The sequence below is a fragment of the Antrostomus carolinensis genome, unplaced genomic scaffold, assembly GCF_000700745.2.
Source record: "Antrostomus carolinensis isolate BGI_N321 unplaced genomic scaffold, ASM70074v2 scaffold9944, whole genome shotgun sequence".
NCBI lineage: Eukaryota > Metazoa > Chordata > Aves > Caprimulgiformes > Caprimulgidae > Antrostomus > Antrostomus carolinensis.
In genome coordinates this window covers 1-10,733 of record NW_010312793.1, presented here as the reverse complement: position 1 = coordinate 10,733, position 10,733 = coordinate 1, and the positions used below count along the sequence as shown (strand labels likewise).

General features: G+C 47.3%; 1 protein-coding gene across 1 annotated transcript; it reads right to left on the bottom strand.

Moving 5' to 3' along the window:
* Nucleotides 1-2,491: 2,491 nt before the first annotated feature.
* ARC (activity regulated cytoskeleton associated protein) lies at nt 2,492-4,215 on the bottom strand. Its single transcript, XM_010167115.1, has one exon. The coding sequence runs from the start codon at nt 4,122-4,124 to the stop codon at nt 2,910-2,912; it is 1,215 nt and encodes a 404-aa protein (XP_010165417.1). The 5' UTR covers nt 4,125-4,215; the 3' UTR covers nt 2,492-2,909.
* Nucleotides 4,216-10,733: the final 6,518 nt, after the last annotated feature.

The following is a 10,733-nucleotide window of genomic DNA, read 5'->3' as shown; positions in this document are numbered from 1 at the left end:
TCAACACTTTCTTCTGTGCCTGGAGTACCTGGATCAACTCAGACTTTTCTTTGTCCTGTTGGAAGTGGCTTCTCCCTTTCATTCTGATTCTCAGCACCTTGAACATGGCATTGCACTGCATGGGAGGCTCTTTGGTGCATGATTTTCCCTCTGTCTTCCTGCAGCACTCGCTTCTCCCCTGGGAAAGCAAGACTCTTGGACACAGAGAAGGAAACTCAGCAACAGAGGCAGGGAACTCTGTAAAAGAAAAAAAAATGCAGCAGCTCCAGTTAGATATCTAAAGTGGAGAATACGGGGGATTTTTCAGGAAATGGGGTGAAATTCAGGTGTCCCCACTAATTGTCTGCAGTCTGGAGGTCCCACTAGGTATTGGACAATGGTCCAGCAGAAAGAAAGGCATGATGTGCATTGTCCCCAGAGTATTAATGGTTGACGTTGGATTTGGGGTTCCTACATCAAGAAGCTGAAATCCCACTTATCTGGTGGTGCCATTTTTTTAGCAATCGTTGGGCCTGAGGTCTCCAGACCAGCACAAATATTTGCACCTGAGCTATTCAATATCTTGGGCACTGGGGAGGTTGAGAAAGGCCCATAAGGGTAAGATGAGAGGTAATTACCTGTGCTAGTGTTTCCCTCAGACAGCAGATCCAGCAGTTGGTGGCTGGGGATCCTGACAGCAGGTCTGATGTTGAATCCTTGGTTTTGAAGCTTTTTCTCTTTGGCTTTCCTTCCAAATCCTGAGCACTATGAAGTGATTCCTTCTCAGAGGAGGATCTGAATGAGTCACTGTAACCAAGAGAAGATAATACTTGTAATGCACGGCCAGCTCATCCTCAGCAATGACACCCACTCACCCACCACTCATCCCAGGCCATTAGTGAGAAATGCTCCCTTGTCTCTGTAGGCACAGCTACTGCCAAACTAACTCACTCTGAACAAGTGAGAGGAGAGCCCCCTTCATTCCTGAGGCAAACTCACTTCTAGCAAAGCTGCAAAGCAGACATGCATCTCCTTCAGGCTGTGCATGGACCTGTGATATACTGTTACAGCTGGGAACTCAAACGCAGAGCTTCATGGGTCAGGTCATGGGGCTGGGCTAATGAAGAACCTTCCCATTTCCTCCCCAGGTCAATCAGAAAGTTCAAGATACTGTCATGTTTGGAAACTTTTTCCCACTCACTGTCCTTTATTTCCCTTTAGCTGGTTCTCCCTTCCCCTCCCAACTCTAATCTGTCACTTACAATGCTTCATGTCCCAGTTCAGATTTTGTTTTTATCCCAGTGCAAGGTTCCTACTGGTCAGGCTATGGATAACTTAGATCTAAAACAAAATGAGTATCAGGGAATTGACTTACCTTCAACCTCTCGGAAGGAGGCACACCAAAGGCCTTCTGAGCCGCTGGTGCCACGTGTCACTGCTGTAGTAGTGCCAGGAGCATCCCAGGAGCACTCCTGTTGCTGCATCCTTGCTGCATCTCTTGCAGAGGTGTTGTTTATTTGGTCTGGTGGTGAATGCGGATGATGCTCTAGATGTATCCAGCCTCAAGGAGCTTTGATAAGCCAAACTTCCTGAATATGTCTTACTGCAGTTTCATCTCAAAGTCCCATCATCAGACATTAGCCAAAGCAAGGTGAACACTGAGCATTACTGCCCCAACATGGAAAATATCACAGAGTCCAAGTCCATCTCCATCCATAGCAAGATGTTGTAGAAAGTTCTTTGTGAACAACGCTCTGTCCTCAGGTGCTTCAGGACAGGGGTGCCAGGCTTCTCAAGAGTGTTTTGAGTCTGTCTGTGTGAGCAGAAACTCTTTAATGTGATGCACAGGTTGAAACTGTGCTGGGACACACAGCTGCTCTCTTCACTTCTTTTTGCTTTTACATAGCAAAAGCTCCTGTTGTCTCCACACATCGGCATGGACTCGATTTGCTGCTCTGGGGATATTTTGCTCTGGATTTAGGATGTGTTTGTTTGTTTCATTTAAAGTATAAGGACTTATTTCCCATCCCCACCCTCTCAAAACAGCTCTGGTGCCTCCTCTCTCCACCCTGAAACCCTTTTTTCTCTGAAAGGAAGCATACTACCCCTTCAATAAATGAGCTCAGGATTTCATTTGAAACTCTTTTGCTGAATGCACAGAATAATGTGCAGAGAAAGGGTGAAATTTGCCTCTGCACTGCAGTGGCCTTGATTGGAATAAACAGAAACTAAGTAAACCAGTAAGAGCATCTTGAGAGGAAAAACATTAAAGCAGGTATTAGGTACAGTGAAATGAAAGACACTAAAAATAAAAGAGATTCTTAAAATTTTTAGTTCCTGAAGTCAAAGAATTTCTTAAAAAGAAAAAGAAAAATCATAAAAATTATTTAATCCTTTGGAGCAAGTAAGAACAGGAGATTTGCCAAGTGAATAGAAGCCCAGTGGTAAATCAGAAATGGGCAAGGGTCAAAAGAAAGATGTCTCCTCAGGACAGGGACATCTCTTCAGAAGAGGGAGGAGAGAAAGAGAAGGAGAGATCCAGATGGGTAGGAACCCTCAGCCAATTGCTGTACTCTTACTAAGTCCTTGAAAGCTGCCAGTGCTAAGTGGCTGCCTCTGAAGTTGGGAATTGTCTCTAGTTTCTTGTCAGGGATCTCATAAAATTGTCCATTCCCCACAGTGGTGCAAGCAGTATCTCCAGCACCACCGTATTGCATGGCTCAGGTGAGGTGGGCAACCACATCCTAAGGTACCTCTCCCCCATTGCCTCCCTCCCCCCACAAGCAAAGTTGATTCTTCTGCTATGGGCTGTTGGACAGAGCATACCTCATGTCTCGTCTCAGCCAGAACCTCTCTCTAAGGAGAAGTTTCCTAAATACGCCCTCTTCTCCCTTTCATGTAAGCCAGGCTGCTGCCTCCCTTGAACTAGCTCATATGACAGTAGCTGGTGGGCTAGGGGGCTCCGGTTGAGTCCCATTGCTTGGCACGGGACTGGCAGTGGTTGAGGGAGGCACGCTCTCCACAGAATCTCCTGATTGAATCTCAGGGGTCCTCTGTGGGCTGGGCTCCTCAGAGTGGTCCATGTTGCCTTGGACTTCCTTCCCTCTTTGAATCAGCTGCTCTAAAGTCTTGGGCAAGGGGTAACTCAAGAAGCGCTTTAGTTTGGGCTGGAGGGTGCCTACCACATACTGGATAATTTCCTCCTCATCTGCATCAACATAAAGGGTCTGGTACAAGTCTCTCTTGCGCCAAAGGAACTGATCCAGGGGCTCTCCCTCTTTCTGGGGCAAATCCAGTTCCCTTTTGATAGCATCCCTAGTCAGAGTTCCCTCACTGTACTGCAGGAACTCCTTCTTGAACTCGACCCAGTTCTTGACAGAGTCCTGCTTGTATTCCCACCACTTTTTAGCTGGGCCGTTCATGTGGTTTTGGATCTGAGATAACCAGTATTCCTCTGTTCCACCCACCTGCTTTAAGTATTCCTCCAAGTGGCTCAAGAACTCCCTGGGATCCTCAAAGACCTGGGTTTCCACTGGGGAGGCTGGAGCATCCTCTGACACAGAGACCCACGGGTAGGAATCGTGGGCCTGGGGGATGCTGGGCACCTCACCAGGAGGAGGGGTCAGAGCATACATTTGGCTCATATCAAGGGCATAGTCATATATCTCCCCCTCACTTGGCCTTATCTCTGGGCCTCCCACCCCAACGGACACAGTCTGCTTGCCATGGTCCCCAGGGCAATATTTGCCTCCCATGGACTCCAGACGGTCCGCCCACTTCTCCAGACGGAAAAAGACTTCCTTCCAAACATTCATCTCTCTCTTGACCCACCTCTCCAGATGGGCAATGGTTTCCTGGCATCTGGCCAAGCAGGCCTTGATGGACTTTTTCCATCTTTGGTTATCAGTTGGGACATGGTCCTCTAAGTTATTCTCTAACTTCCCTACTGATCTCTGCAAGCCTTTCAGCTCACGTTCCACCTGCTTGGAGACCTCAGACAGGAGGTGCCGGTGGGTCCTCCTGACATGCTCCAACATTTCTGCCCTGCATTTCCCTATCTGCAGGATCACATTGGGCTTGTTGGCAACTCCACGGTGCCCCTGGAAGGAGTGGATGCCTGCATTGGTGACATTATCCAGCTGCATGGCTCCAACCGTGCGAGTGACAAACACAGAAAGAACTGAGTTGTAAGCCCTGGAGCTAGAGCTGGCTCTCCAAAACCCCACCACAACACTTCCCAAAAGACACACAGAGACTTTTAAACCCCCCTCAAAGGACTTTTCAACACAAACACAACCAAATCAGATATCACCACAGAGCGAGCTGTCCAGTCCTCGTGGATCCCAGAGAGAGCTGTAGGCAAATTTCTCCCGATGATCAGCTGGAAATGCTGGTCTCACGTGCTCAGGGTGTCACAGAGAGAAACAGGATCCTCCAGAAACAAGGAGAAGAGTTGGCTAAGATGTCCAGCCCCGCACACGTGCACGCTACCTGCTCCTCCGAAGCTGAGAATCTCGAACAGCAGAGAGTCCTCGCTGAAGAAAAGCACACAGAGATGCACACAGAAGCTGGAAACTGCTGCAAAAATCCCGATGATTTCTCTTCTGGTAAACTTGGCGAGTCCAAAAAAAAATGCTTTCACAAGAGATGCAAAGAGCTGCTTCTCTTCCCTGTCTGAACTGCCACTAGTCCAGGCTCTTCCATCTACTTATACCCCACACAGCTCAACATGTGGGTGGTGCCCTGCCTCCTCTCGCACTCCCAGCGCTGCGTTCATTGGAGGAAAAGCGAGGCCGGTGTCTGTGGCAACCCAGATCTTGGCAGCCTCCCTTCGCTTCCCACCCCCTCGCTCACGCCCCCAGACTCGACGCGAGAAGCACTTGAAAGGTACTGGAGACAGTTGGATAGATGGATGAGTAATCGCACCTTCCGCCTTTCAGATTGTAGGAAAAACACTTATTCATTCCACAACTATTTACTCAGCAAGGTCATCATTAGCATGCTTCCCCTGGCAGGACTGGCAGAGGGGGAGATGAGGGGGAATTCAGTGTGTCACACCAAGATAGACACCCACGGGTCCCCCGCACACCCTCACATGCATTCACACACACACACACAGAGTGAGCTCAGTGCTCATGTAAATGCTTGGAAATGGTCAAATCAGCAGGGAGGGGGGAAAAAAAAGGAAAAAAAAAAGAAAAAATTAAAGAAGGGGGGGAAAGGAGAGGGGGAAACACTCAAAGGAGCCACTTCAATACAAACTGAAGCACTCTGGACTTTCTAAAGCATTGGTAGGTGGGAGTCATCCCCACTGCTTAATTGCACCAGACCAATTGCTATCTTGGGAATATTCAGTAAGGGAGAGGGACGGCATCCTGATTTTTTACACCAAATTAAATCCGCCCATCAAAAGCCTGTTCCGTACTTAGCTTGAATCAGATGTTTAATCAGTTAGCCAACCCACAAGCGCAGATGAAGCTACATTTGTTCTTTGCTTCTTGACAAAGCAGGAAAAGCTAACCATAAAAGGACTTCCCGGGTCTTATATAAGCCAGAGATAAAGGATTCCCTAATCTAAGAGAGTTCCCTGCCGGAACACCCTCAGAAGGGTGCTGAGGACATCTGGGGCTTCTCGTCTTTTCTCTGTGACAATGGTTGGAGGCAGTGGGGTGCTGATTCATGAATATCACCTAACAAGGGGTTTCAAGCCTGTTGGCAACCAGGAGGTACCCTGCCTCTTCTCGGGGTGGTGGGCAGTGTGCCAGGGAGGCTTAGGATGGATCCTCACTCCCACGGCTTGTAGTCACGTGTTCCCCAGTGGGACTGTAGCCAGTCTGGTAAAAACGAAATGTGGAAGAGACAGATCTTTCAGTGAAGTCCTGCTGAAAGGAGGTCTCAGTGACCCCACACATTTGGTTAAAGCAGAGTCCTCTTGAAGCAAACTGGTGGTGGTCAAGCTGAAGGACATGAGGGACAGTGGTCAGGACTACCTTTCCCCCCTATAAGCATGTGCTGCAGGAAGGCACATGGTCTATTTTGCACCAGGTGATGGCAGATGGACAAATACTTCTGCTGTATGGGTCTCAAGGGAAACAGGAAGGTTATTTAGGGCAGCAGCAAGCTGACATCGAAGGGTTGTGTGGTTTGGTTGAAGGTGGGGAGTGCCAGTGAGTGGGAAAGGGGATAAAACCCTGAGGGTGTAAATCAGGTGTTCTGACCCAACAGACCCTCCCAATGTGACTTTATCCCCCACATATATTGTGACAGGGATATGACTGGTAGAAAGCTACGTCTCTGCCTTGCTTGCTTTTCCACTTTCACCCAGCTTTCTCGAGCATAAGATTTGTATATCTGTGATTGTGTTAGAAAGGGTCAAATGCCAATCACCTGAGGGTTTGGGACAGATCTAGAGCCTTTTATGGTGCAGTCTCTATACCCCATAGAGTCCATTTTAAACCTGCATTGCCAGTAAGAGATCACATGAATTTGGAGAGACTCTGCCATCTCTGTATCTCTGGATTAGTGCAAAGATGTTTTCCAGAAAGCTTTTCACCCAGGATCCCCAGAAATGATCCTTAGGAGATTGTGAGTGGGTGGGGATAGGTTATTGACTGGATTTATCTTTGCAAGGTGACCTGGTTTCAATCTCACCTAGTCCCATCAAATACCAGAGTCTGGAATGAACTGGGTATAATATCTACTCCAGTAAATCTGTCTCTCTCCAGCCCTTGCTACCTCTCTTTCCTTCTCCCTTAGTTTTCAGTGTGGGGGAATTCATCAGTCTGAATGGCCTCATTTGGCACTTAGGTCTCAAGATTATTAAGGTCGGAATGGACCTCAGGAGGTTTCTATCTCAACCTTCTACTTTGAGTCAGCTGCTGGGTCAGATGAGGTGGTTCAGGTTTTAGATACTGAAAACCCCAGGGATGGGGATTGTACAACCCTCTTTGGGTAACCTGCTCCAGTGCATGACTGTTCTGAGGGAAAACCTTTTTTCTTTCACCCAGACTGAGTGTCTTGTTTCAATTTATACCCAATGTCACCTCAATGGCCTGTGCTGAACTCATTCCAGTCAATCAACATGTGGTACTAAGGGGCTTAGACCTGGTTGCAGAAGCTAGATATGGTCTAATATGACCTGAGTAGAGGGGAATAATCACTTCCATTGATCTTCTGGCTGTACTCATGCTCTCACAATCCAGGATACTTTTTTTTGCTGCCAGGACACACTGCTGGATCATACTCAGCCTGCTGTCCCCCAGCACTCCCAGGTCCATTTCTGCCAGGCAGTTGCTGCCAGGGATTCTTTCTTCTCAGGCACAGAATTTCTCCTTGTTGAATACCATAAGGTTTCTGTTGGCCCCTTCCTCCAGCTCGTCCAGGTCTCTAGGTTCATCTCGTTCAGCAACCTTTCCACAGAGCTCTCCTCATAATCTGTGTGCTCTTCTTCTGTGTAGGTGGTGGGGGAGACAGGAGAGACTAAAGAAAGAAGGGTTTTCCTTCTGGACCCGCTGAGGAATGACTTGCTGATTAAGACATAGTGATAAGCATTTTCATTGTGCTTCTAATTAAAGCAAGGTGCGTGGGTAGAGGGAGGAGGAGAGAGGGGAGCCGGAAGCCAAGGGAGGAGGGAGATGTAGAGTGCTGGGAGCTAACAGGGAGAGGCAATTTGAGGCAGACGGACAATTTCTGGGCACGGAGAGACAGACGGACATGGAAGGACAAGAGTCATGGACTGGGGCAGGCTGGGGAGGAGGCTGTCATAACCACAGCCCCTTTATCTCAGGGCTTCACAAAGAGGCAGACAGACTTCTATTGAAATTAGCTGCCTGGCGTCAGGGTTGATGACAATGGGATGAGTGGATGGAAGAGACTGAAGGGCATGTGGTCCTCTGGGTGGCCACAGGAGGTCCAAGACAGGAGAGGGGTAAGAAGAACAGAAAGGGAGGTGGAAACTAAGTATGAGGGAGGAAGAAAAAGGGTGATCACTGAGCAGGGGTAGTTTCCTCCAAAACAGCTGAGCAGGAGCAAGAAAGGGAGAGAAAACAACAAAAGCTATATTTTATAGCTCAGCAGGGATGGTGTCAAAGTGGGTTGTCTCCCTAGAGCTTCCTGAACAGTTTTAAACCACAGTAGATTAGGATCAGACCCAAAAAACATGAGGAGACAGAAAGAGAAAAGCTAACAGACTAATTAGAGGCAGACAAAAGGAGCGTGTAGCAGCGAGCAGCAACAGAAAACCCTGCTGCAGGGAAAGCGACCAGGTGAAAGGGACACTGAGTCATAGCCAGAACTGGCACCTTCCCCAGTGCTGTCACAACAGTGCTTTGCTGAGCACACGATGCAGCCAGAGCCTGGTGGAACTCACCCCCCTTGCAGCTGTTCAGAATACGGGCTCTCTCTATGCCTCACCTTAGAGAAAACTTGATGGGGTTTGAGGTTTTGGGTTTTTTTTTTGGGGGGGGTGACATCCCTTTGCCACCTCTTCTGCATGAGTGTTTTTCTCAGATCTACCTTATGGTAAGACATGCTACTTCTTGGAGATAAGCCTGAGCTGTGAGCCAGATGAACTTGGTGGGTGAGTGAGAAGGAGGAGATTCCAGGACTTGGTAAAATTTATGGTGCAGTTGAGTTGTGCTGTCTTTTAGTGTCTTAAGCTCAGAAGAGCTCTGCTAGATGTTATATGACCCTACTGTGATGCCAGGGTCCCTCTCCAATTATGCATTGTGATGTGTATTGCATTCCTTCTCCGAATCACTGTCTGGAGGACACTGTAGTTCACCAAGGACTCCATGAAGTGGCTAAAGTTAGAAGTTTGAAGGTTGGTGTGCAATTAAATCCCATACTACTGTAGGAACTATTTCTTTCTACTAAGGAACAAGGGTTGTTCTGCGTTATCCTATATCAGCTGTGCTAGAATTTTCCCTTTCACTTCTAGAATGGCTTCTTCCTTCTACAATGAAAAAGAAATGAGAAAAAAAAAATGAAACCATAATCTCTCCACTCCCATGCCCTTTCAATCCCTATCGATTCTCCTATAGGTTATAAGACAAAGCTGGTCAGTCATTAGTTTGTTAGCAAAACCCTGAAGAAGGAAATGAAATTAAGAGAAACCAAGGTGTTGGGCTTTTTAATTTATTTAAAAAAATAAAAATAAAAAAAGAAGAAAAAGAAAAAGAATAGCACATTTAATTTACACCATACGTCTCTATTCATCCATCTCCAGTACCGGAACACTTTATTGCATTGAAGCTGGCACTCTCAACACAGAGTTTCGCATTCAAAACACAGTTCACGTCAGTGGCTGCGTTGTTCCTGGCCACCCATTGTCCTCCACGGCTGGGGCCCACACATCACGTGCTGGGAGGGTGGGAAAGTAAAGCAGAAAACTAAGAGCAGCCTGTTGTCATTATTAACAATAATCCTAATAATAATTATTATTATTAGTGCCACTCCTTCTAGTGCAGAGGAGCCTTCAAGTTTTCTGCTTTGTTTTTTTCTTTTCATCTGAAAAGCACTACTTTGTGGGGAAGATTTGTGCTTTGTTTTCAGACTAAAAATATCCTCTGTATTTTATAGGGTTTATTTTCCTCCCCTTATTTAATGGGATGGATGTTTGTTATTTTCCTTTCCTCACTGGGCAGAGGAAATGTTAATGAATGCCTCCTTGTGCTTCGTTTGCCTCCTCAAGCCTGCCTGAGGCTAAATCAAGAAAGTCAGAGGAGGTGTCAGTATTTTTCACAGCAAGAATCTGAACTCTGGTGTTTACTGTTATGGCCCTCATGAGGTCAACACAAATAGCAAGACATCTCCAAATGAACTTCATTTTCCTCCCATACACATCACTGATGAGCTGGTGGAGTTTATTTGTTGCTAGCAAAACAAGCAAATCCCATGTTGAAGGGCCTGATTCATACCTGGTTTATGTAATTTAATCTGCCTTTATGCCACGTGGCTGCGAGCTGAATCTGGCCCAGGTTTGACCACACACTTGACTCTTCCTCCACCTACCCCCCTTTAGAGTTCCCCTCTAAGTGTTCTAGTAAAAGTTGCTGAATTTAGTGCTTTTTTACTCCTCCTCAGCTGTAAACACTGAAAATTGCAGGTCTGCTATATAAGGAAAAGAGGTGGGGTGGCTGTGAAGTGCACAGCCCTGGTTCATCTCCTGGTGTGGCTTGGCTGACAGAGTCCCACCAAGTCCAGGAGAGTTGTGCTCCTCACCATCTGCCAGGATGATGTGCCCATGTTGGTCTAAGGATTATCTGCAGTCCGCTGAGACAGTCTCACCCTCCCCTGCAACTCTGGCTCTGCTTTACCATTTCTATCTGGGTTTCATGTTAACGCCTCCATGGTAGTGTGAGATGAGGTCCAGTGGTGATGGTAGAGAAGCACTGCAAGATCACAGCCACAGAGGGAAAAATGGGACATTGTTCTTTTTGGTGGCAGATTGCCAGGCTGTCAAAACTTACCCTTGATTATGTGTGAGCCAGTGGAAGTTGTGCAGCCACATCTCTTCGGCAGTACCAGCTACTCACATGATGAGATGAGAGTGGTTCAGATTGCCCCATAGCTTACCTCCTTCTGCTCCTCAGAGACATCAAGCTGTTCCCATGGGTGAGGCTGTGTTAAGCCTCTCTTTCACTTTCTCAACACCTACATGGATTTTTCCTCCTGGACTAGGGCCTATGAGAAGGGCACTAAGGGTGATGGGAGCCTGATTTTTCTATCAGTAAAGTTTGACTGGCTCATGGGAA